The sequence below is a fragment of the Ambystoma mexicanum genome, chromosome 4q, assembly GCF_040938575.1.
Source record: "Ambystoma mexicanum isolate Mex_15411 chromosome 4q, UKY_AmexF1_1, whole genome shotgun sequence".
In the NCBI taxonomy this organism is placed as follows: domain Eukaryota; kingdom Metazoa; phylum Chordata; class Amphibia; order Caudata; family Ambystomatidae; genus Ambystoma; species Ambystoma mexicanum.
The window spans coordinates 1,269,012,440-1,269,040,151 of record NC_090928.1 but is presented as its reverse complement, the minus strand read 5'-3'; the positions used below and the strand labels follow the sequence as shown (position 1 = coordinate 1,269,040,151).

The 27,712-nt window shown below is 48.3% G+C and overlaps 1 protein-coding gene across 1 annotated transcript in view; it reads left to right on the top strand.

The window, feature by feature from the left end:
• Window positions 1–27,712, top strand: part of PTK7 (protein tyrosine kinase 7 (inactive)) — a 998,735-nt gene that overhangs the window by 688,814 nt on the left and 282,209 nt on the right. The window contains exon 13 of the mRNA XM_069608884.1: window positions 13,286–13,413. Coding sequence (XP_069464985.1) covers window positions 13,286–13,413 — 128 coding nt within the window. The remainder of the gene's footprint in view (window positions 1–13,285; window positions 13,414–27,712) is intronic.

The window sequence follows — 27,712 nt, the reverse complement described above, 5'->3', positions numbered from 1 at the left end:
CTATACTATAATTCGAGCGGATAAAGAAACTAAAAAATGTGGAGGGATTGTCTTCATAGCTAGAGCTAACCTGGCACTCAGACCTTCGACCACCCCTATACTTAAATACTGTGCACTTCTCACTGTTAAATTAGCGACTTCCCAATCTAGCACTCTAACCTTCCTCCATATATAGGCCCCCTGGCCTTATTGGCGACTTTGAGGAGGACATCACTACATTGCTTTCTGACAACGCCAAACTATCGTCACAAATCCTAGTATTAGGCAATTTCAACTTGGGCTTCACTGACCCCAATAACCAGGCCGCTAAATCTCTGGAGGAATCCTTAAGGGAACTTAACTTTACGCAAAGAATTAGCCAACCCACCCATGGGAAAGGACGAACATTAGATTGGTTGGGGATCCATAACTGTGTCACTGCTATAACCGCCATTGAACCTCAGACATGGACTGACCATTCACTTATCTCCTTTTCTATAGCAGCTAACCGACCAGCCACTAAAATTATCGCGCCACTCTTACCAGAAACCAGCGTAACATCACAGCTGAGAAAATGACTCCTTTCCTTATCCCAATACTCAACTCCACCAGTATTGAAGACTCTGAAGATCTAATTGAACTATTCAACAACGCCATGACCAAGGCCTTAGACACTTTTGCCCCATTCAAACTTTGCAAGAGTAAGCCTAAAGCTCACCTCAACACCTGGTTCACCCCACACTTGAAAGCTCTCAGGCTTGAAAAAAAGAAATGTGAAACTACATGGAAGAACTTATCTTCCAAGGAGAGCAAAGACAAAGTAACCGAAATCTCCTCTCTAGAAAGCAGAGATTAGAGCTAAACATGAAACTTACAACATGATTCAGAATGCCAGCTGTAGCATCAAGGAATTATTTGGAATTCTAAGGGAATTAGAATCACCGAATAGCCCCTGACGACTCTCCCCCTAAAAACAAAGATTGGTGCACAGGCATCCAAAATGCTCTAGCCAACAAAATAAAATTGCCACTCTACAAAATAAAATTGCCTCCAAACGACTTAACATCAATAATACTGAGACATTGCAGAAATCTGAAAAAATCTTCGCCCTTAACTCTATATAAGAATTCAAATTTTCCCAAGTTACTATACCAGAGGTAGAAAAAATCATAGCCTCTCTGAAGCCCTCACGATGCCAAGGTGACATATGCTATGCACAAATTATTAAAGACGCAGCCAGAGACCTTGCCCCATTTATTACCAAATTAATAAACGCCTCCTTCAAATCATGTCAGGTACCCACTAATCTCAAAGATGCCTGGGTACTCCCTCTACTACAAAAAGCCACTCTTGACCCTACCAACTACAGACCTAGAACAACGGTCCCCTTTCTACTCAAAATTGACAAATCTGCCTACATCCAAATCCAGATCTACCTCGAGACTAAACCTCCTAGGGCTTACACAATCCGGCTTTAGGCCCCTTCACGGAACAGAAACGGCCCTAATGGACTTAAAAACACAAATAGACCAAATGAAAGATAGACAATGCGCACTACTCCTCCCTTCGACCTGGTGGACCACAATATACTCTATGAACACCTCTTGTTGGCGGCAAACCTTTTCACAAGAGGTTGCAAACTGGATAAAGTCCTTCTAAAGCAATAGAACAATGTGGGTTTTCTCCTCCTCTGATGCTGCCGACCCTATACCTATCACATGTGAAGTGCTGCAAGGCTCTTGCGTCTCTCCAACATTGTATGTTTTACAAAACCTCTATTCGACATATTGGACCAGCTGGGTATAATCTACACTAACTACCCATATGACACCCAGATACTGATACCACTATCTGGCAACTATGACTCTGACAAGGCCCTACTAAATAAAATGTACCTAGTCATTCAGGCCGGGATGGCTACACATAGCCTTTGCCTGAATGACAAGTAGACTGAAATTCTCATTTTAGGTACCCCCACCAAGTTTAATAAACTGAATCCAAAATACATATCTTTCAATATAGATGGCAACATGATCAGAACGGCTAAGGAAACAAAAACCTTAGGCTTATATCTTGACTCTACCTTGAACCTCAGGAAACAAGTTAACTCAACTGCTTCAGCTACCGGCTATACATGTAAACTTATCCACGCCTGCAAAGCCTAGCTTTCCACAAATAGCTGCATCACACTAGCGAGAGCATTAATATTATCAAAACTTGATTATTGCAACGCACTATACGCAGGAGCAAACGAACAAGTTATAAACAAACTACAAACCTTCTAAAATAATGCCTTGAGAACAGCCTTGAGTATCCCAAGGAGAGACCACATCTCTGAAACAAGAAGGAACCATAAATGGCTCTCAATTCAGGACAGAATCTACTTTAAACCAGTCTCCATCTCCTACAAATGTCTTAATAGTGCCCTCTCAAGTACCTGAAAGGCAAAATTATCCTAAAAACTTCACTTAGACCTACTAGATCAGCTAATTCCTTTTGCATCACCACCCCAAGATTTCTCTTGAAAAGAGAGGGAGGCACCAGCTTCCCGGTACAACCGGCACTAGCCTGGAATGCGCTCCCGCTTAACTTACGTACCTTCCAATCCTTCCATAGCTTCAGGTCCAACAAAATACCTCCTCACAATGACACCAATCCCTCTACCGCTCGAGTAGTGTAAATCAGCCACTTTCTCGCTCAACAATTCCGCACTTATGTTTTTCTCCGCTATTAACTCTGTGTTGTTGTAATGACTCATGCATTACACAAATATGTATACTCTGTACTTGCATACATACATCATAATAGAAGGCAGGGCAGTATCAATGTGTCTCATTACGATGTATTCATGTATCTATCATTTCTGAAGCTGTCTTGTAATGCGCCCAGATACCTGAGGGTGTGGCGCGCTTTATAAATAACAAACAAATGGCAAGACTCCAGTGGCAAAGGAGAGGTTGCAGAAGTCGGCAAGAGCAGGAGCCAATGAGGTAATGTGGTCTTTGATGGTTTTGGAATAACGGAGTGAACCTGTTTTGATCAGACTTTCATAGATCAGACTTGTCTAGAAACCTCGTTTGGGTAGAACAGGGGAAAGGCAGAGGAGGAGGGAGGAGAGGTGGCCAGAGAAGGGCCATAGGAAGAGCAGGTAGTGGAGGGGGAGAGGAAGATAGAGTGGACAGGATATCCGGAGTTGTGGAGATGAAGTGAGAAGCCAGAGCCGTGCAGAGGGCCTGGGAAGGGACAGGAGAGGTAGAGACTGCAGCAGGATTGGCCAGTTACTTGCAGATTTTAAAGAGTTCGGCCGTGTTAGATGCCGCAGAGATGCAGGCTTGGATGTGGGCTCTCTTCTTGGTGCGGCCTGAGAGCCGGTATCGCCTTTGGAGCAGGCAGCAAGCCAGTTTGTCAGAGGATGTACCAGAAGCGCGCCATCTCCGCTCAGCCATCCTGCACTTATGTTTAAGGGTGACAAGATCTGAGTCGTACCAGGAATTGCACTTGACTTTGGGCTTCAAGTGGATCCTAATGACAGGGGCCAAGAACATAGTGTATCAGATATAGCATAGAGAGGGCTGTGTCAGGGTGTGAATCAACCAAAGGGAGGGGGGGGGGTGAGAAAGTGGCAGCAAAAGCCTCAACTGACACACGCTTCATGGGTTGGATAACCGAGAAGGTGGGTGGCAGTGCTGGAATTGGCTAAGCCTGAGGGGAAGAGCGGGTGAGCTGGGAGGAATGGACAAAGTGATCACTTCAATAGAGAGGAGTGGTGAGAGGGATACCAAGTGGAAGATCAGAAGCGATCAGAACATCAAGTGTGCCCTGCAGAGAGATTCTGGCCAGAGGGGAGAATAGAGAGCGAGAGTCGCAGTGGTCACAAAGAGTACAGATGAAGGAAAGGAAGCATCCAGGTGGATGTTAGTCTCCGAGAAGTTCAGTGGTCGAGACCAGGAGGGGAGAGGAAAGGTCCGCCGATTCAAAGAGGAAGGAGATCTGACCAGGTGGCCAATGGTTAGTAGACACAGTGAGGGGGTGACTAGAAGAGAGAGCCTGCAGACGAGGCATTCGAAAGAGCAGTAGGCCTACATAGGAATAACAGAGGCAGGAATCCACTCGGGGAAAATCAGGGCTACATCACCTCCGGAGCAGTTGGACCTGGGCGTTGAGAGGATCTTGTAGCCGTCAGGGAGGAGCGTCGGAGCTTGTGACAGAGCTGGCCGTGAACCATGTCTCAGTGAGACCGATGACATCGAGGTCAACATCCTCCAGGAGGCGGCAGATGTCAGAGGAGTGTTTGACAGCTGAGCGAGAGTTAAGGGTGGCAATATGGAGGTTAGCATCCTTGAAAGACTTCGGGGAGGGGTACAAATCAGAGGTACGCCCTGTGGAGGTGTAGAAGAGGAAGCAGGACAGGATAGGGCTGCCAAGGAGGAGCCAGCAGAGGAAGACTAGGAAGCCGAGGTGGGAAGAGAGGGGACAACAGGAGAAGGAAGGAAATTGATAAGGCGCGGGAAGCGTCTATCAAAGAGAAGATTGGCCTGAGGACCTTGGACCAGGACGGTACCATTCAAGTTAACATTAATGATGACCTTGGAGGAGTGGAAGGAGCCCAGGGGGGCCTCCCACCGGGTGCCACCATTTATAGGAGAAGAAGAGAAAGGAGAAGACACAGAGACCATATGCAGAGTCCATAGGTCTGGCTTGGGAACGACAGAGGATGTCAGTGAAGGTTGCTTAGAGGCAGCACTGGTATAGGTGTCGGCGATAGGGAGGCCTGTGTTGGAGATCAGGATATCCCTTTTAAGCTTCTTCCTATGAGAGCAGGATGGTCAATGGAGAAGCAGTTAGAAAAGATGGGAGAGACAGAGAGCACCATAGAGACGGGGAAGGGAGTGGGAGGGGTAGGGGGGAAACACCAGGGGACACTGGGAGGGGTGCAAGCAGATGAGACATAGAGATGTGACAAGTTTATAAATGGACAAGACGACAGACACTCAGAGAATGGTAGACAGTTACTAGGTGAGTCTAAGACCACAGAATGGCACTACTATCACAGTGATATTTAGAATTTGGAGAAACACACCTAAGTCTACTTTCACAATGCCTGTCTGAGAATCTGCTATGGGGCAGGGTTATCCGGGTTGAGTGCAGGCTCTAGTAGTTAACCAGCAGTGACTAAATAAGGTAGAAGCAGCCCTGCTTTGACTGCTGTTGGCTGGCTTCCCCAGTGGTCACCTGCAGACGCGAGAGGGAGCCGCCACTGTGGGAGCCGCCCTTTACTTACCTTTTTCTCTTTGTAGACCCAACACATACCATCTTACAGAGTGCCTGAGGGGTTAGTATTTGTCTACCTTCTCATGTAAAAACAAATGCTGTTACCCTTTCTACAATTAATTGCTGGTCGCAGTGATTTACTTTTTCCTACCATTGTGTTTTTTTAGAGCAGGCTGAATCCTCAGCTGCAGTATTGCACCCATGGGTGCCCATTTTGTCAAAATGGCCCTGGTCGTCTTACTCTTATGTCCCGTCCACGTTCCTCCATACTGCATGGGCGTCCCTTGCGAGGGACTGCAGACAAACTTTTTCACTAGACAAACCTTCTTCCCCTTTAAATTTAGAAGCACGCTGGGGTGCGGCCCTGGGAGCATGTGCTGCCCTCGCTCTGCCCTCGGGCGCCACACCCTAGCCCCCTTTTCTGCGTTGCCGGGAACGGGCTGAATCCACCAGTGCTCCTGGGTTTGGCTTTGGCTTTTAATTCCACACGTGGTTATTCCTGTCTTTTTGATTAGATACTCGGTCCTCCAGGGTCACGCTCCTCCACTGCGCATGTCACCTGCCAACAGGTTCAGCAGGTGTCCAGCCTCTGACAGGCTCTTTCCAACTTCAGACCCCCACGCTCTCTGCCTATGTTGCCTTGGCCCTGACCACGGTTGGCAGGCTTGTACAGCGTGCGACGCACTGTCCTCAAGGTCTCTGGAGAACAGACTTGCCAGGTGGAGTGAGCTCTTCCAAAAGTCGCCTCCAGAGGACTTGGGAGGCTTCGTTTACCATCGATCCAGGCCCAAGGTAGGGCCTCTATTTTCCTTAGTACCCCGCAAGAGAGACTCCTTCCCAGGGACTCGCCCGCACGGGAGGGACTGCTCAGGTTCTTGTACCAGCACGTGCACTGAGGCTACCTCAGCTAACGGCCTTTAGGCCGAGGGATCCACAGATCCTCCCGGTGAAAGTGTGGAGCGACCGGAAGGTTCTTGTACCAGGTTCTCACCCGAGGGGCCATGCCCTAATACCGGCAATATGGCTGAGGGGCACCTACACGCAGCTCTACCGACCCACGGGCCGAGGCTGTAACGCCTACCGGGCCTCGCCCCGAGGAGCAGGGTAGGCCTCATGATTCACACCAGAGAGTCCTGGAGGAGGCTGGGCCCAGCGAGCCGAGCAACACGACGCAGGCACGTGGAAAGCAGCTCGACAAAAGGGCCGCCGTGCCGGATTTCAGCACCCGCCCAACGCTACACCATCTACGGCATTTCGGCGAAGAGCGAGTGTCAAGGTGGGACTTGCATCAACCAGGTACGTGGCCTATGGCCTATCCTTCATTGGCACAGGGTCAATTCCCCATGTGCCCATATGGGCAGGGTACGCAGCGGCTCCCGCTGCTCCTTCTATATCGCCTACCACCTCTTCAGCCTATGAGGACAGTTTCTTTGAGAAATTTCTCAAATTCATGAAATCTGAGATGGGGAGGATCCACAGGGATGCCGTCGGGGAGGTCCTCCCGATTATGCTAGCGGCACCACAAATGCCTCCGCCGACGCCTCAGGTGCAGCCTCTGCCGTCTGCTCCGGCCCTTCAACCTATTGCGCAGGCGGTTCCGCAACAGCCTCCGACTTCAGTCCTCGTACCTCAGCCTCTGCTCCCAACACTCCTCCACCGGTACATGATCCTCCAGACCCGCAGGTGGATACAGACGAGGAGGAGGACCCAGACATGCCCGCATCAGCCAAGGCCTTCCATGAACGTCTTGCTGGACTGGCAGAGTACTTCAACCTTCCTCAATCCGAGGTCGAGTAACCGGCAGAGGGGGGTCCTCTCAGAAGTTCTCATGCAACACCACTCTGCTAAACAGGAATCGCTATGCAGACAGTCGCCTTTGCCAAGAATTGTTTGCTCAAGCCCCACTTGGTCCAGCTGGTCAATCGACGCCTGGAAGCCAAGTACAGGCAGATGGCGGGGGATACACTCTTGCTATCTGCCCACTCTCAGCCACACTCCTCGGTGATCGCCGCAGCATCACTATACTCCAAACCGCAGTAATCCTCAGCTTCCTCCTCGATGGCGCTAAGCAAGGAGGAGGAATCTTGTAGGCGTATGGGAAGAAGCTGTATTGCAACGCATCCTTACATGTTTGTCAAGCCAATGCTCATGCCATCCTGGCAGCCGCCAACCAGAGGCTTTCGTGTGAAATTGCCGACTTCCTCCAGGAACTTCCAGTGCAGAGCCAATCACGTTTTAAGGCGGGATTAGCAGAGGCCAAGATGGTGGCACAAGACGACATGGTATCCACCGTGGCCCACATCGATACCTCTGGCCGAGCCATTTGCATCGCCACGGACATGAGAAGAACAGCCTGGCTCTGTGCTACTAAATTCAACCTGTATCGTCCAAGAATGTGTACTAGATCTACCGTTCGAAGGAGGGGACCTCTTCCACTCCACCACAGATGAAGAGCCGGAGAGGAAGAAAAACAGCTAACAAACAGCCAAGTCTTTATCCATCCTGACAAATATCACGGCCAAATCGTACACCCAGTCACAGCAGCGCTCCAACAAGGGACGTATATATGGAGGGTTCCGCGGCTTCCAATAACGGAGGTCCAGGCAGCCTAACCGCTCGCCGACTCGGCATCGGTGCAAGCAACAAAAATTAGGGGGGAGTAAGGGCTTTTTCCAATCCCCCTCCTCTGCAACTGCCTCAGAGGGAAAGAATGCATGACCCACCGGGTCCACGTGTCTCCGGTGGGGGCCAGGCTTGCTCTCCATGCACATTTCTGGCAGCAGAAGTTTGCTGACCCCTGGATCCTTTCCATGGTATCCACGGGGTACCACCTACCCATCCCTGCCTCTCCTCCCTCCTCCACTCACTCAAGTGGGGACAGCAACTCTTCTGGCAGAGATTCGGTCGCTTGTACAGAGTCAGTCCATGGAGGAAGTCACAGCCTCCCAGCGAGGCTTCGGCTTTTACTCCAGGATCTTTGCTGTTCAGAAAAAGAACCAGGCTGGCCTGAGAGTTGTGCTGGACCTTTCCGTCCTCAACCTCTCCTTACCTCTACAAAAATTCAAGATGGTTACGCTAGCTTTTATTGCGGAGACACTGTGCAATGGAGACTGGATGTGCTCCCTTGATCTGAAGGACGCATATCTGCACGTCCCATTTTGGGAGCCCCATCGTTCTTTCCTCCGGTTCAGGATCATGGGCTACCATTTCCAATACAAGGTCCTTCCTTTTGGCCTCAACTCTGCCCCCGGGGGCTTTACCAGGTTCATGAATACGGTGGCTGCCCACCTCTGGGCTCGGGGTCTCCACAGCTACCCATACCTCTCTGGTTCGTCAGGGTTACTTCTCCGGAAGCGCTTCACCACTCTGGGCTTTTTGCACAATCTCAAGAAGTCGCAGCTGCAGCCCACGCCGACGCTGACCTTCTTCGACCTCATCTAGGACATGTTCTCTGAGAAGGTGTTTCTGTCGGAGGATAAGATCACAGCCATCAAGAAGTCCACTACTCCCTCAGCAGACAGGTGACTTCGGCCTGGTGGTACCAGCATCTCCTGGGTCTCTTTGCAGCGGTTCTTCTAGCCGTCCCCCACACAAGACTCAGGATGAGGAGGATACAGTGGCACTTTGCAGCATCATGGAACCAGGAGCGGGGCGCTCAATCTGAGATGATCAAAGTTCCCCCATCTCTCCACCTGGACATCATATGGTGGTCCAAGGACTGCAACCTATGGACAGGCAAGCTCTTCCGGCCTCCCACCCGCAGGTCACCATCGGTCCACAGCACCTGGGCCCGACAGGAGCAGGAGTACCACATCAATTGACTGGAGCTGAATGCCATCTGGCTAGCGCTCAGAGCATTCCTTCCACTGCTCGGCGGCAAGGTTGTCCTCATCCAGACAGACAACTTGACCAGCATGTTCTATGTCAACAAGCAGGGGAGGCACCAGATCCCCTCCACTGTGCAGACTGGCAGTCAGCATGTGGGAATGGGCCCTGGAAAACAACCTCTTCCTCATGTCAGTCCACCTTCTGGTGGAATCCAACCTGGAGGCGGACAGGCTCAGCAGGTTGGGAGCAGACAACTAGGTGTGGCAGCTAAACAACCTCGTTATTCAGGAGATCTTCAACAGATGGGGTCTCCTCCATGTGGATCTCTTTGCCACCTGGCACAACAAGAAGTGCCCTCAGTTCACCTCCTGGCAGGTACAGGGTCCTTGCTCATTTCGGATACAGTAGAACGGCATGACAGCATACGCCTTCCTGCCCACTCTGCAGATTCACAGTGTGATCTTCAAGATCAAGGAATCTTGCTGGCTTAACATCATTCTAATAGCTCCATGGTGGCCGGCCAAGCCATGGTTCTCAGAGCTGATCAACCTCTCGGAGATGCCTTCGATTCACCTTTCCGACGGGCCCAGCACATCCGCTGGCAGAGGAGGGCGGCTGGGTCAATCACCCCGCACCACAGAAACTAGCCCTTACAGCGTGGTTCCTGAACAGGTAACGCTAAGGCACCTCAACCTCTCCCAGGCAAATCTAGAGATCATACAGGTCACAAGGAGAAAAGCTACCCCGGCCCAGTATAAAAGTAAATGGACCTGATTCTGCCACTGGGCAGACTCCAAGGTAATCTACCCCCTGGCATGTACTTTGGCTGACGTGCTCTTTCTCGGCACACCTCGCCACCCAGGCATGCAGTTGAATACCTGCCGCTCTTACCTTGCAGCCATCAGGGCTTACAGGAACTCGGAGGAGGGAGTCTTCTCCTCCAATCCTATTGCGAAGAAACATTTGACAGGGCTAGCAAGGCTCTGCTCTCCCATCAAGAGACCGCACCCCATGTGGGACCTCAACATAGTCTTGGGGGCCCTGGCGCACAAACCATTCGAACCAATGGCTACTGTGGACATCAGGCTGGTTACCATTAAGGCGACCTTACTAGTAGGCCTCACCTCGGCTCGTAGAGTCGGTGAGATCAGGCGCTGGTCGCCTCAGAACCATATACTAACTTTCACAAGGACAAAGTAGTCCTGCAGACACACCCATCATTTCTGCCTAAGGTGCCGTCTGCTTTCCACTTGAACAAGGAAATAGTCCTTCATTCGTTTTTCACCGACCCTAAGGACGAGGCACAAAGAGTTCTGCACTGCCTGGACTTCAGGTGTGCCCTGAAATTCTTCCTGGACAGGACCAAGGGATTCCGCAAGTCAGACGGCCTGTTTGTCACTTTCGAGGTGCAAGACCAGGCTATCGGGCCTCCATATCCCGCTGGATGGTCTCGGCCATCAAAGAATCATACGAGGGCCAGCACAAGCCGCTCCCGGCTAACATGCACACCCACGCAGTCAGGGCCAAGGCAACGGCAATCGCATTCCAGTGTCATGTCCCTTGGCAAGTCATAAGCAGGGCGGCCACTTGGGCCTCTTCCTCGGCTTTTAGCAAGATCTGATGCGACTTTCGGACAGGCGGTTCTCCGGAACCTATTTGCTTAAGGAGGGTCTCCTCTCCACCCTCGGGCTACTTTCAGTTGTAATCGTTCATGCAGAATGGAGGAAAGGGGACGGGGCAGAAGAGTAATTATAAATTACTCACCGTAGTGACTAACATACTCTTAGTCCATAGTCCCGTTTCCTCCATATGTCCCACCATCCTCCCCCTCCATAATAATACTGGTATCATTAGGCAATGTTAAATCTATTGTCAACACGTCAATGGGGATTGAGGTGTGGCACCGGAGGGTGGAGTCAAGACAGTGTATGCCCCCAGGGCTGCACCCCCACGCACCTCTAAATTTAAAGGAAAGGTTTTTCTGGTGAAATAGGTTCTGTCTCCTGTCCCTCGCAAGGAACCTCGATGCAGTATGGAGGAAAGGGGACTATGGACTAACTGTACATTGGTCAGTACAGTGAGTAACATTATTTTTTCGCCATTTTTTTGTTGGAAAGGTCCTTCTTAAGATTTACTCTGCGCTCCAAACCCGTTTTGGTCCCTTTGTTTGGTTTGTCTTTGGCGGGGTTCACTGGTGAAGCCTGCCTCTGGCTCCAGCGTGTCTGGCAGGGCATGAAGCAAAAGAGGTTCCCGAACTCCCTGTGCTTAGTCTCCTTTGTTACAGGAATGCACACAAAGGTGATTGGCCGGCTGGTTGACCTTGGCAAACAGCCACCCTGCTGTGAGTGACAACTAGGCTGCGAATGAATGGGAGAGAATTGCATAAAAGGCGAGGTCTTTTGCAAGGAAGGCAGAGTCGACCACTGGACAAAGGAACCGAAGAAAGAAACTGCAAGAGAAGCTTGCTGCACCTCCTGGACCATTGGTTTGCCTGGTGACGCCCTGCTGCAGTGCTGAAGCTCCAATTTCTACATCGACTAGAGAAGCCCAGAAAGGATGTCTTCTCCCCTTGGGGTAATGGGACTAGTCAGCCCCAAGACGAACTGATACCCCCTCTCTGCTGGCCTTACTTCCATTGCTGCTGAAGGAACAGTGTGCCAGTGGACAGACACCAGAATTGAGTGCATAGTCTTTAAGCCGGACCCGAGCTCCAGGAAGAGCTTCAATACTCCCTCGAAGCAGGACTAGCCAACCCTGAGTCACCTCAACAAAATGCTGGATGCCAGAAGCAAGGAAAGTCCACAAGGTGTCCAAGAACCACGGTGGTGCTATTAGCGAGTAGGTAAAACCGCGAAGTGCCGCTGACCTGAAGTGTGCCCATTGCTGGCGCTGACCTTCATACTGTAGTGCAGGAGTACCCAGACAGCCTCCCTCTTGTCCCCACGACTGAGGCCTAGGAATAGCAGCACTACAACATGAACAGAAGCCAGCTGGAATCTTTTTCTTCAGACTCAAGGTACTGTGAAACTAGGGGTACTTGCCTCTTGTGTGTTTGCTTGCTCTCACTGGAGACTTGCATTTGCTGCCCTTTGCAGAGTTGCTTGCATCTTTGATTCACAAGCCTCTTGGCTTGTGGCACAAGAGTGATTTCTTTTTACAACAAAACTCTCTTTAACATTGTGCAAGACTTAAGTGCCTCAGCTCCCTGAAGACTCTTCTTACCCACTGACTGTTTAACTATCCCTGAAAAAGTCATACATACTTTACTTGTATAGCTGGGAAAGGGTTAATCCATATTACATTGGGTGATTCTGAAAGTGCTTACCTGTTTGAGAAACTTGTTAACCATTGGTTCCTTCCCTAACCCTTTTCCTTTTTGTCTGTTCCCCTCTGTCCTCTTTAGGGTAACATCGGGTGCAAAGCCCATTGTCCCCTAACTCCCTCTATGCTTACCTTTGGTCTTCGAACCTGGGTCCAGAATCCTTCCCCTGGCCTGCCTTGGGACAGGGATTGAGAGGAGAATTTCTGTGTCTTTGGACCAATATCTATAATACTTTAAAATAGTTTGGAACTGTTTTAAATCACCACCACAAGCCAATTGCATCCTTGGTGAGAATACCTTCCCTGGAGAAACTTGTATTGGTACCTGTGACCTTGGGGCACTAGGTCCCAATATATGGTTTTGTGTGATAATACGATCGGCTTGCTTAATTTCTTAGTGTGTTCTTAATGCCTAGCATGTAATTGCATTTTATACATTTACTGCCTAAGCTGAATTAGTGTGTGGTGATCTGTGACACTGAGGCCCCAGACCACGCTCTCTCACTCCTGAGACCAAGCGTTGACTGCTCTTCCACATACCTCGATTGGGTTTTGGCTAAATTCTGACTCCTTTTTCACCAAAACTAGAGTGGCCTAACATCGACCACACTGGGTTGATTTTAGAAATCGATCTTAATGTGTCCTGCCACAAGTAGGGACTAGGAGAAACCCTATAAAGTTATATTACTCTGGACCAACCACTAGAGTGTGAATTATGCATTGCTGTTGACTCTGGTGTAAGCTACCGACCTATTACTGATAACGTTTCTCGTATCCTCCAGCACTTGGATGCCTGAACTGACCTGGCGAATGGCGTGGCTCTCCTCGTTGGGCCAGATCTTCAGTCTCTTATGTGATTACTTTTTTTTTGTTTTATTCTTCGCAGAATCGAGATCATGCTCAATGGTTCATTGGTAATCTATAATGTCACCAGTGAGGATTCTGGGAAATATACCTGTATTGCTGGAAACATGTGCAACATCAAACAGAAGGAAGTTTTCCTTTACGTCGTAGGTAAGAAAACCATACTCTTTAAGCAAAGTAACTGTCGAGTTGTGAGAGGGGAATAGTCTGTCATTCCTGCATGGTATCTAGTTTTCCAATATAATACTTCATCGGTCAATCAATGTTGGGCCAGATTTGGTAAAGTCCAGCTGGTGTGGGACTTAACAAAACTATTGGTATTAGGGACCCAACTCTTAATATTGTCCTGTACTACACAAGTGCTCGGAGCGACTGAGCAGCCAGGCTTATCATAGGCGAGTAATGTGAGCTGTAGAGTACCGCAATGAAATCAGTAAACACAAGGCACCAAGTGAACATGTAAAGTTAGATTACATTATTTAAATATACACCAGGCAATTTGAGCATTCTTTAAAAAGCAGCAACTAATAATCATTGGCAGATGGAATTCCTTTAAGCAACAACCAGTAATACAGGTGAGTAATTATTTTCTATGCTAAACATGTTGCAGCACACCGAGTGACATGATATGATATGGCATTTGTAACGCGCCTATACACAGGTGTTTCAAGGCGCGACTAGGCAGGGAGGGGAGGAACAAGGGGAGACAGACAACGATCCTACTAGGCCAGGTGTCATTCAGATCGCGCAAGTGCAGGGGTGGGGGAGGGGGAAAAGTGCAAGGGGAAGGGGAGGGGGGGGAAGTGCAGTACAAGGTAAGTGGCCTAAAGTAATAAATAAATAGGGCCAGCTGGTGGCAAGTGCAAGGTAAGTGCAGAACAAGTGCTGGAAAGGGGGGGGGGCTGTAGGGATACAGAGACAGCCCCACAGTGCAGAGGGGATTCCAGGGCATCAGTGCAAGTGGAGAGTGGCTGGGCCCAAGACCGAGGCCGTTAAGAGTGGTCCAGTTGCAGAATCAGTGCAGTTTCAGTGAAGAATATTAGCTGTTCAGCAGGGGAGAGAGAAAGCAGAAGCAAAGAGGAAGGTTTTGAGGTGCTTCCTGAACCGGAGATGGTTCTCCTCAAGTTTCAGGGAGGCAGGAAGGCTGTTCCAGAGGGAGGCCCCTGCCGCGGAGAGAGATCTACCCCCAGCTCGTTGCTTCGAGAAGCGGCTGACCCTGAGGGAGTTGGAGGCGGATGAGCAAAGGGCTCGGGAAGGAAGATATTTGGGAAGAGAGAGTTGAAGGTATTTAGGACCAAGGCCCCAGAAGGCCTTGTGGACAATGCAGAGGGTTTTGAACTTTATCCTCGCAGCCACTGGGAGCCAGTGTAGAGATTTCAGTCCTGGAGAGATACGGTCCCTTGGCTTGAGGCCAAGGACAAGTCTCGCAGTTCTGTTCTGGATGAGTTGCAGAGGGCGGAGAGTGGAGGCAGGCAGATTAAGATAGAGGCTGTTACAGTAATCCAGCTTCGAGAGAACCAGGGCTCGGGAGACAGTGAGCTTCTGGGGGAAGGAGAGGAAGGGAAGAATACCTCTGAGGAGGTGCAGCTGGTAGTGTGTCTTCTTAGCGACGTCAGAAATATGAGGAGAGAAGGAGAGTGTGGAGTCGAAGATGACCCCAAGGTTTTTTGCATTGCAGGTAGGAGCAGGGAGGGGGCCAAGAGAGGCAGGCCAGAGAGCTGCAGGGAAGGAGGGAGTGGGTGTACCGATGAGTAGAATCTCAGTCTTACTGGCATTAAGGCAGAGGTCATTGGCGGCACACCATTCCTGGATAGCAGACAGACAGTCAGAGATGAGGGAAGGAGAGGGGGAGGCTGAGGGTAGCCTGAAAATGAGCTGGGTATCGTCCGCATAGCACTGGAAATTAGGGCAGAGAGCGGCGATGCGGTGGGCAAGGAGTGCCAGATACTGGTTGAACAGCCAGGGAGAGAGATTAGATCCCTGGGGGACACCACAGGTGGAGAAAAAGATGTCGGAGAGGAAGGACCCCAGTTGGACCTGGGAGGAGCGATTTGAAAGGAAAGAGGTCAGCCACGCCAGAGCCTGACCAGTGATACCCAGGTTTTCACGGAGACGGTTGAGCAGGATGGCATGGTTGACAGTGTCAAAGGCAGAGGAGAGATCGAGCAGAATGAGAACACACGGAGTGTTGGAATCGAGGTTCAAGAGCAGGTCTTCACGGATGTTCAGGAGAGCAGTTTCCGTGCTTCTGGCAGCTCTGAAACCAGATTGATGGTCATGAAGACTACCAACAGATTCAGCATGGAGGTTAAGCTGGGAGATGGCCAGTTTCTCCAGGAGCTTGCCCAGGAAGGGAGTGATGGAGATAGGGCGATAGTTAGCCGGGCAGGAGGGGTCGGAAGAGGGTTTCTTGAGAAGAGGGTGCACAAGGGAGTGCTTGAGGGGGAAGGGAAGACTCCAGAGGCGAAGGAGTGGTTGCAAAAGTCAGCCAGGGCAGGAGCCAGGGAGTCGATGTGGTCCTTGATAGTTTTGGAGGAACAGGGGTGAACCTGTTTAGACGAGACTTTCATAGATCGGACTTGTCTGGAAACCTCGTCAGCAGAGAAAAGTGGAAAGGCAGAGAAAGAGGGAGGAGGGGTGACTGCAGAAGGGCCAGAGGAAGAGCCGGGAAGGGAGGGCGGGAGGTGAAAGGAGGAGAGCGAGGACAGGATGTCCTGAGTTTTAGAGATGAAGTGAGAGGCCAATGCAGTGCAGAGGGCCTGGGAGGGGACAGGAGAGGTAGAGACTGCAGCAGGGTTGGCCAGCTCCTTGCAGATTTTAAAGAGTTCGGCGGAGTTGTTAGATGCCGCAGAGATGCGGGCTTGGATAAGGGCTCTCTTCTTGGTGAGAACGGAGAGCCGATACTGCCTTTGGAGCAGGCGGCAGGCCAGTTTGTCAGAGGATGAACATGAAGCACGCCATTTCCTCTCTGCAACCCTGCACTTGCGTTTTAGGGTGGCGAGATCCGAGTCATACCAGGAGTTACATTTGGCTTTGGGCTTCAGGCGGATTCTCATGATGGGGGCAAGGATATCAAGAGTAACAGATATAGCAGAGTGGAGCATGGAGAGGGCTGTGTCAGGGTGGGAGTCAGCCGAAGGGGAAGGGGGGGGGGGGCGAGAAGGTAGCAGTGAAAGCCTCAACTGACACACGCTTCATGGGTCGGATGACCGAGAAGGTGGGTGGCAGTGAAGAGGGTGGCTTTGCCTGTGGCGTAGGGACGGTGAGGTGGGAGGATAGGAGAAAGTGATCACTCCAGGAGAGAGGAGTGGAGAGAGGGACGGAGAGGGGAAGGTCAGAAGAGATCAGAGCATCAAGAGTGTGCCCAGCAGAGTGAGTAGGCCCAGACGGGAGAATAGAGAGTGAGAGAGAGTCGCAGAGGTCACGAAAGAGAGCAGTGGGGGGACTGGAGGCATCAAGGTGGATGTTGAAGTCGCCAAGAAAGAGGAGTTGAGTGGTTGAGGACAGGAGTGAGGAGGAGAGGTCAGACCACTCAGAGAGGAAGGAGGAAATTTGACCAGGTGGCCGATAGATAGTAGCCACGGTAAGGGAATGGCTAGGAGAGAGAGTCGGCAGACAAGACATTCAAAAGAGGAGTAGGTCTGCGTAGGAGTGACAGTGGCAGGAATCCACTCGGGGAAGATGAGGGCAACACCACCCTCTGCACGGTTAGGCCTGGGCATGGAGAGGATCTTGTAACCGTCAGGTAGGAGTGTGTCAAAGCTGGTGGCAGAGCTGGCTGTGAACCATGTCTCAGTGAGACAGAGGACGTCGAGGTCCAGTTCCTCAAGAAGGTGACAGATATCAGAGGAATGCTTGATGGCAGAGCGAGAATTTAGAGTGGCAATGTGGAGAAGGTTGCCCTCCTTGAAGAACTTTCGGGGAGGGGTACAGATCAGAGGTCAGTAGTAGCACTTATTTTTGTTCACCATTGCAAAATTGGGTTGAGGAGGGAAAATGGTTAGTTAAAGTAGAACACACTTTCAACTTGTTCAATAGTTAGTTTCTCCCAGAGGGACGTAGGCTGTCCTTTATCCCAGCAATAATCGGGTCAACAATTAACACCTGTAAGGGAACAAGCACTGCCAAAGCCAATAGGGTTCAGAAGAGGAGCCTTTAGGAAACCAGGAAAGCCAAAGTCAATGGGTCCAGTGCCAGTTCTGATGCATCTTTTCTTAGAAAAATGTGATCAAACAGTCCAGAGTTCGTTGAAAAATCACAGGAGCTCACTGGGAGCCCGCTTGATGAGCACAGCCTGGAAGGCCTGCAGAGGTGAGTTGTGATCCACTCAAAAGGTGTTAAAATAGTACTTCCCAAGCCAGGGAGCACTACAAATGGCAAAAGGTCGTTTTACCCCAAGTCCCACAGTACCTAACAATTGAAGTTCCAGGTGGATGCCTTCCTGATGCAGTGATGCAGACCCTCGGTTGTGGTCCTGGTGATGAAAGGGAGGATGTCTGATGGGCTTCTGTGGCAGCACTCTGGAAAGGTACTCTGCAGCAATGGATTCCACACGATTCAGCGGCTTTGTGGTTTTGCGGCATTTTTTTTTTAGTGCCAGAGAAAAACAAATGGCTCCAGTTGGAGTTTCCTCAGTCCCTTGATCCTGGGCTCTGCTAAGGGGACTCCGAACAAAGATTTCCCGCTTCTGGAGGTCCTTGAAGGTGCCCATGAAGCTTTGGCCGAATTTGATCTCTGCAAGACGATGCACTCTATAATGGTCAGGGGTCCCTGGGCATTGTGATTTTGCAGCCTAGTAAAGTCGTAGCAAGTTGGGAGGGATGAGCCAAAATGAAGTACGTCTTGAGCCTAGTTGGTCCCACTAGCACAAGGGAGGAAGCCATCCTGCACAAATCGTCCTTGTCTAAAAGATTCACCAGTGCTTCTGCGGTCCTGGAAGGTGCTGCTGGCGTCTCTGCTCGTCCTCTTAGTCGGATATCGTGTTCCAGTGGTCGACTCTGCCTGTAGTCCCAAATGCCTCGACTTAAAAATCCCATTCCTTCACAGCCCTACAGCTGTCAATCACACAGGGGGAGGGGGGGGTCGCCCTCTAGGACAGCCACCCGCCCACTTGGAACTGGTTCCGGCCATGCATGCCTACAAAGGTCAGTGAAGTGTTGGGCTCCTCCCTCACTTCTTGCCATCCCTGACACACTGGAGTATGGGCGGGCTTCAGGGCTGAAGCCCACCAAAGGCAAAACACACAAAGAACTCAAACCAAACCTGACTCAAACAGAGTAAAGCACAGAAGGAAATAACTGACAAGGAATGGTGGAAAAAGACCAGGCCAATTTGAAAAAATGTTTACCCATGAGTGCTAAACTGCAGCTGAGAAATCAGCCTGCGAATACCCTGCACAAAAGGTAGTAAAAAGTAACCACTGCCACCAGCCATTCAAGTTAGTGTAACAAAGTTATACGAGAAGTGGGATAAGGAATTACTATGTAACCCCACAGCAATCCACATAAGGTGGTGTGTGCTGTACCCACTAAAGGAAAAGGTAAGTAAGATAAAAGCTATCTCACTATTCTTGGGAACTGTAGTTCACACAAGAAAATGTATTCAAACATTAAGAGGAGTCCAAGGGACTACTCAGTGGCACTGCACAGAGGGTGCTATGTGCCACTATGCAAGAAACAGATGCCTATGAAGTTTACCAGACTCCATTGTAATCTTGTAACACTGTAACCTACGGAATGTGCCCAGATACCCGAGGGTCATGTGCGCTATATAAATAAACAAAACTGTTTCTAAATATAAATAAATGAATCTAAGTCAGAGAAAAACACATGAGTGAGTAGCAAAAAGTACTACTCGCGTATGGTATCGGCCTATCTGAATCTGATGCTTATGGAGGACTCGTGCACTGCTTTTTGGGAGAAACTACAGCAAGCGTTGAAGGAGTTTGGGAATGACATATCTGTAAAAGAATGGTATAATTTCATATGCATTGGCACAAATTCAAAGATGGACTTAAATTTGTGATATGTGCGACAGAGGATTGTTTATCCTGGACCCCAACACGGATGGTTGACTTGGGTATGGCTGCTGATGACTCTTGCTAAGGATGTGGCCAAAGAGGGGGTATCTTATTGCACATGTTATGGGAATGTCCAAGAGCGTTGGGCTTTAATTTCCAAGATAATATTCAGTGATCCTGCTCTCAAATATGGGGAGGTGTGTGGTAGCTCAATATCGGGTACAAGTGGTAAAATACTGCAGGAACAGACCAATGGCCCACCAGATCCCTCCAACCCCCCACCCAAAAACTAGTTAACCCAGCAGTCAATTGCTACAACTGAGTAAACCAGCCCGGGGGAAGTGGATAAAATAACAAATGGGCAGGATTCCTTCGGTTCCCTTCTACTCCTGGATCTCTCCATCTGGAAAACAAATGCATTCCGGGTTAGACCTTGCAATAATTGTATTCCAAACATACTAATTATATGCCCTCACTTCCCTTCTAGATTACCCGACGGCCTCCGCCCAACTCCTGGAGGCAGTTAATAGAAAATTATGATTTCCTTGTTACATGCTGCACTGTACTTTGTGGTTGCTTCTACTCGGTTTCTTGCTCAAAACACACTCTTTGTTCTTGTACATGTGCTCTTGTTCATCTTTCAACAATAGTGCTGCTCTTAATTAACCCTAAGGGTTCTTCTATGAACTGTAATTCTTAACCTTAAACATACTTTATTTTCTATATTCGTTTTGCACAGTTTCCTTCTTAACTCCATTTAGCTCAAAATGTCCTTTAACTAAATTAGCTGTGTCCCTCTGCCGTGCTTCATACAGACTGAACCCTTTGCGTGCATGCACAACACTGTTTTAATTTGATTCCTGAGAAGAAATTGGTGATGAGGCTTTCCCAGTTTGTACATGGAAAACAGTGCGTCCCTCCGCCACGCTTGTAGTCGCAGCATTTATTAAAACGAACGTGCTGAAACTGACAGATTATTTCCATAAAAGGTTACTCTGAACTTACTTCCTTCGCTGCCTCTGTGGACGAAACTGAAACTTAATAAGTCAATCGCTGATTGTAACTTTAGCATTATTCAAAGTAAGGAACTTCTGAAGTGGCACTTCTGAGTTTTACCCGACGCAGAGATATGCGTTGCCGGGTCCTTTCCTTTAAGCGCGGCTCGAATAGAAAGACGAGCTTGCTAAGAAAAGTAAATAACACGATAAACGCTATGCGCTCAAGGCCTTGCAAAATGCGCACGCATTCTCAAAAGCAATAAAGCCGTGCACATGAATTAAAATCCTTCTGACGCTTACAGCTTCAAAGTACTCAGCAGTTCAATACATATATAACTTGTAGCTATTTACAAGAGTGGATGAAAATTGCTCCGACATTCAATTCCTCGCCTGTTATCATTTCAAACACAGTTCAGTTCACTTCCAGTCTCAGTTTCATGAAAACCTTCAAAGAGTTTCTCTGAAAAAAGTATTCTATTGAATCAGTCACTTATCTGAATCCTTTTGTTGGGTACTTCTAGTAGTAGTCTTTTGGCTGTGATTTTTGTTTTTCTCTGATTTCACTGAGTTTTCTTTGGAGCTTCAAAAGGCTGAGACCTCTCCTTAGAAGATCTTGAATGAAAGGCAGTTTAGAACCTTGGAGGGTAGGAAGATTAGGGGTTCGTCAGAGAACACCAGTGCACTAGAATTACCACCTCAGGAAATAGTTGTCCGTGGAGCGGCCTGTTGCGATAAATACTTCCACTGGGATCACCCCTAACAGGCCCAGATTGATTAATGATTGGACATTGTTATTGGAAGTAAAGACCATGCGCACTGCCTAAAAAAAATGTACTAAAGATCACTCTAATTATCAAGCATACAATTTGGACTGCAAGTGTGTGATCAAATGTAATCAACTGAAAGAACATCCGACACGTGTTTCGACCATGAGGGTTGTTCTCAAGGCTAGTGATTAGTCAGGTAAGGTTATTCAAATAGACGTGGTCAAATTAAAGGTTGTGGCTGTTGATTGGCATGGACATATAGCTGCTTCAGGATCCAATTGGACTTGGTAGTCAGTTAAAATGTTAAAATAGTTTCTGATGCTTGTTAATCTGTTTAGAATCACATGCTGTGCATATGGTCCCACATCCAGTGGTAACCGCAGAGTATTACATCTTGTCTTTTGGGGACCGAGAGGCGACGTCGGCATAGGCGTGTTTGTAACAGTATCTCTATCGTGACGTGTAGTGTACCCAAAATCCCTCAAGCGCTGAGGTCTCATTTGTTTTTCCGCCCAGATTACTGGTCACCCTATTGCGGAGCTCTTTCATAAGAGGCATTGTTATCACCTTGTTATCGACTTTGTCGATTATTCCCTTAAAGTCATTTTGACGGTGCTTCCTGTACTACGCCGAAGACTGCGGTGGAATTTTGATGCCTATGATCCGGCGGCGGAGTCGTACACCTGACCGAGCCCTCTGGCCAGCCTACTCAGTAGGGAGAGTGGGGTCTGGGTAGCCTTATCCTTTCAGCTGTCTCTCCTCTTTCCCCCTCTTGGACCTCTAGGTCTGGTCGTCGCATTTATTGCCTTTCACTATGGAAAGGACACCATTTAGGTTTTGCCCCTCTTGCAGGGCCAGATATCCTTGGAAGGACGAGCCCTCTAAGTGCAATAATTGTCTACCCCTTGACCACGACGAAGCGCGGTGCACGGCCTGTAAATTCCTGCGCCCTAAAACATGTTGCGGTGGGTAGCCTACGACATGTCACGGGCTGGATCTTCCCCCACCGCCGAAACCGCCGGGGATACTAGTGATGACCAGGCATCAACCTCCTGACACACTCCTAGGTCCGCCACGCCCGTTCCCGCTAGGCCTGGTGCAAGTCACGCTATGGGGATAACACCCTGCGACAGGGGCGTTCAAGATCGCCACACTAAACACACAACCCCGGTTTCGACGGTATTGTCGAAAATGGCGAAAGCGCCAACAGGACCGCCGAAAGTTTCAAGAGAATCCTCTGATCTTAAAGATAAACAGCCTTCCCCGCATCCGCAGCAGCGTCTTGCGACTGGGTCTTCTAAACCAAAGGGCGCTGTCAGGATCTCACAATTTGTATGTCACATTGGCAAGTTTCCTTGGAGAATGGGGTGTTTCAAAGGCTATTCCAAGAAAGTTAGAAGGGGATGTTATAGAAGTATTTAATGAATCCTTTTAGCTAGTTCATATTTCCTTAACTCACTTTCATGTAGAAAGATGAAACACTCCCAAGCAAAGATGGTGGAACACTTTCCCAGCAGTGATTGGTTTATTCTGATGCAGGCAGCATTGTGAAGTCATTTGGAATGTTCCTGATAATTCTAAACTGCCTTTCATTAAAGTTTTCATCTGGTTAGGTCATGTAATTTTTAGCTCCAGTAAATTTAAGTATAAGTAACATTTACTAGTCTAGAATCTTTTGTAGTTTCCAATTCTAATTTAATAAGCAGAGGTAAGAAAGAAATCTAAAGTTGAAGATTTTCACCAGAACCTGTTTGCTGGGCACCTGAAGCTTAAAAGAAGAACGGATCTAAGCTAAGTGAATTTTTGTTTAAAAGGGAGAAGATTCAAAGACTTTTAAGTTAAAGACGATATTAGACATCTTTTAAGCAGTGCAAATTTATGTAAAAGGAAAAGAAAAACTATTTGTTTTAAACAATAGAAAAAAATAAGTCATTTATCTTTTTGATGTTTAAAAGGGTTTTTTTGGCATTAACCAGGCGCGCGGATCTATTTCGCCGAGTTACTAATTCTAATTCTAATTCTTGTTTTCTAACCCTCTAAATATTATTCAATGTTTTAGTTCGTTGTGCTTGGCTTCTATCGTATTTTTGCAGCGCGGTTAGAAGAAAGGATCTTTCGACGTAGTGTTAACGTCGCGGCCATTTTGGATTTATTTTTTAATGCGTCGTGAAGTGTTACGGACAGTATTTCTTCAAAGACATTCGTCTGAAGATAGCGCTTCAGAAAACGAAGTGTGTCAGTTGCGATTTCCCAGTGAGCGTGAACTGATGTAAATAATTTTCTTCAAGAAAAATATAGCGTTGAGGAAGTTTTCAAATAAGAACTCCTGCAGAGTATGAAATTTCCAGTGAACATAAAAGACACATCAGAGGTAGAAGGTATTTGACATACATTAATATCTATTTAGTGTAATAAAATAAACTGAAGCAAGATACACATTAGCTTTAGGAATAACTACATTGTTAAATATCTTTTCTTAAAATCACAGTTTTGAAAAGAAAGAAGATGTACATAGAAGAGAAGTTCGTACAGAGCATTTCAAGTAGCAACAGCATTCACTTTGAAGCAGCCTAAGAGCAAATCTAGCTTAGGCAACAGGTAACTAGAAAAATATTAAAGAGATAGAGAGAGTAAGAAAAGAAGTTTATAGTATTTACTTAAGGTTGTATTTTCCTTTTAGGAACTCCACTGATTTAAAAGCCATCCGGAGAAGACGGTCTGAAGTACCTGCAGTGGGAGTTCTTGTCTTTTGTTATTTTATCCATTCCCCTTTCCCCTCGGGTTTGCCTGGCCAATAGTTAAATAGAATAAAGATTGTTGAGCAGGCAGACTTAGGGGGTTTGGTGGGCCAGCTTCACTCCTGCAGGATCCTACTGCTTCAGTACCTTGACACAGAATACAATAGATCTACCTCCAAAACACATCCGGCCGTCGAAGTGTGCTTAGCTGACACTCAGACGCCCCCGAAGGCCCTGGTAGGAGAAAAATATACTGCTAGGCCTCCTAGTCAACCGGCACATCGGCCCGCTCTGCCGAACATTTCTGAAAGCATTGCTAGGATTGCTTTGGCAGTGGGGCTAAAGGAGAGGTCTAAAGAGCCGACAAAGCACAAGGAGTGGCCCGCGGACACTTTGAAAGACGCGCCACAACATCCAGATGCTCGCCAGGACTACGTAGAGAATCATGTGCCTTTTGTCTAGCTCTATTGGAGACAAATTCTGGCGCCATAGGGAGGAAAATGAAAACGTTCCACCCTTCTGGCTCATCTAGATGGACCAGAGAGAAAGTCGAATGGTGTAAGTTTGTCTCGCTTTCAGACCACCCTACCCCCAAGAGACCTCGGGAGGACCCTCCCTCTGTGCCTGCTTCTAAATTTCTTAGAAATTTTAATTTCTTCTTAATTTCTTAGAAAATGTGTCCACTGGCTTCCCCAGTGGACGATAGGATGGCGTTCACTGCCATCTTGAGAAAGGCGGCTGAGTATTTTCAAATAGCCACCCAGGAGGCTTTGCCTGAACAGGAATTTGTGGAGGATATCCTCAAAGAAAAGGCCCCCTCCCAGCCAAGCCATACCTCTTCTGAATTCCATTAAGAGGAGATTGGCTCCTTCCTTGATCACACAAGCCCAGACCAGGGCAGTAAATCAGAGGGTGGAAAAATGATTTTGCTCATCGCCTACTGACCCTACATACATGAAGGGCCATACCACCCCCGATTCACTAGTGGCTACCACCACCCGAAAAACGGGTGGGGGGGGCCCTTGCAACTGGAGAGGCGCCTCCCGATAAGGAGTCGAAAAGGCTGTTCTCCTTGGGAAAACTAATCACCACAGCAGCTGCCTTTTCCACATGCATAGCAAATACTACGTTGCTTGCTAGTTATGCCAATGTGCAGTGGAATCTACTGCAGGAAGGTCTTGAGGAGATGCCTGCACCCGCTAGAACCAAATTACTTGCTATTGTGACCGAGGGTAGGCAAGCCAACCAGAACGTACTGAAAAACACTCTGGGTGCTGCAGAGACGGCGGGAAGATCACTAGCTCAAGGCACCCTGCTCAAACGGCATGCTTGGCTCAGGAACTCTGGTTTCAAGCCGAAAACCCAACCAGCTCTTATTAATAAGCCTGTTGCAGAGACTAATCTATTTGGTAAGGCAGTCGACGATGCCCTCGAGACTGCCAAAAAAGGAGCATGAGACTCGTCTCTTCAGCAAATCACCCAAAAGATCCCCCCCCCAGAGGGGAAGCGGTTCCCGCAGGTCCTTTCTGTGCCAATCCTGTTCCACACAAAACCTGTATAATACGGGAAATACCTGGAACTCAGGACAGGCATCCAGCACCCCCCCACCAACTATCCACCCAGGGGACAGTGGCAAAGGCAGAGGCCCCAACTCCAGGGGAGCCACAGCCTCTGGTCAGAAATGACCTATGGATCCAGGTCCCCTCCCATGTCACCCCAGTCGGGGACGCTTAACTTCTTTACTTTCGGCATGGGGGGGGGATAAAGTCAGACCAGTGGAATTTGCCCGACCACCACAATTCAGACCGCCCAAAGCACGACGCCTGACACCAGACCATCTGCGAATCCTGATACAAGAGGTGGAAGCACTTCTGGAAAAGGACGCCATAGAAGCTGTCCATATTCTTCAGGTAAATGATAGTATTCATTCAGTGTACTTCCTTGTACCCAAAAAGGACCTCACCATGCGCCCTGTGCTAGACTTGCGCCCAGCGAACAAATTTGTCAAACCTCAAAAGTTTTGTATGGTAATTCTGCAGGAAGTAATCCCAATGTTGAAACGGGGATTACATGGCGACACTGGACATGAAAGATGCATACTTTCATATTTCAATGTTGCCAGCGCACAGAAAATATCTAAGGTTCATGATGGAGGACAGGCACTATCAATTCAAAGTACTCCCCTTTGGAGTTGCCTCGACGCCAAGGGTGTTTACAAAGGTTCTGGCAGTAGCGGCAGCACACCTACGCAGACTATCCGTCCAGGTTTACCCTTACCTCGACAACTGCCTCGTAACAGGGGGCTCTTACGAAACATGCCTATTGAACACTGAGAAGACAATAGACCTCTTGTACAGTCTGGAATTCTCCATCAACGAGAAGACATCCAGCTTCGACCCCAGTCAAGTCACAGTTTCTGGGGCTCTAATTTGGACCAAAGACGGCCTAGTCTTCCCCTCCACCGAGAGGGTTCAGAACATGCTGTTTCAGATCCCTCAATATGTAGCCAGTCGGTAAGTGACGGTACGCAAGGCGACTGCTAGGAATAATGGCATCATGCATTTATTTAGTTCCTCACACGCGGCTATGCATGCTTCCCATGCAAGAGTGGCTCAACAGCCAGTGGTGTCAGACCAGTGGACAATGGGAAGATCTGGTAGTTGTCTCGCCAGCCCTTGTTCTCTCCCTGCAGTGTTGGTTGAGGGAAAACCTCTTGAAGGGTAAGACCTTCACCACCCCTGCAGTAGAAGCCATTCTCATGACAGACTCATCTCACGGGGTGGAGGGCTCATCTGCTACAGCAGACAGCGCATGGATTGTAGTCCCCACAAGTAGCGTCCAACCACATAAACCTGTTAGAGCTATTGGCAGTATTCAAAGCACTGAAGGCCTTTCAGACACAGCTACAGGGGAGGACAGTTCTGATCTTGCAACTAATCAGAAGTTTTTAGCTGATTCCGGTGCTCCACACTGTATCGTAATAAGGTGAATGCAAAGCAGCGAAACTAGTGTCTATTATCGTTAGACTGTAAAGGGAAATTAATTTGCACAAGTTTAGACCTTGGGGTGTTTTGCGCTCTGCACATAAACAGGACTATTTACACAGTCAAAAAAGGAGAATTTCTTTTGTGGTTTCAAGGTCGTTTTCAATAGTTTAATTGTGTTTGCCTTAGCCTTTGATTTTATTAAAAACTGGAAATGGTTTGTTAAATTATAAAATGCATTCAAAGCAAACATGTTAAATCATAGAATTTGACTATTCCCAAAACTCCTATTAGGTTGTATTGAAAGTTTCATTCACTTCCCCCCACCCGTCTTTTATCCTCTTCCTCATGTCTCTCTATCCTTTCCTTGTCTCCTCTTTATCCCCTCTTCCCCCCCCTCTCTCGCCTTCACCTTATCTCACTTCCTCTTCCCCACTCCATTCAACTCTACACCATTTTTCCCTCATTTATCTCTGCTGGAAAGTTGTTTTTCCCTCATTTATCTCTGCTGGCAAAATGTTCTAGTTAGATGTATTGATGGTTTGACTCATATTTGTATCTGCTTCTACTGTTATTGTATTGTTATAATGTACAGCGCTTTGGCGTAAAGTGCTATATAAATAAAATAAACATAAGCATAACTTCAGTACGTATTTTTGGTTGAATTATAAGTTACTTTCACTTGAATTTCATTCACTTCAGTGCATGTTTTAATTGAAATGTAGATTGCATTCAATTAGGTACTGTTGCTTCACAGCCCAATTCAATTCAATTTAATACTATTGTTGCACAAATCCAATTTATTCTTGGTCCTTACCCGACACGTGTTTCACCGCCTATGGTTTGGCGGTTCCTCAGGGGATTTTAGACTGAAAAAAAGTTTGCTAAATTGCTTGAGTTTAATTGTGCTGGTGGTATAGTTGGCTATACAAGCGTACCTAAT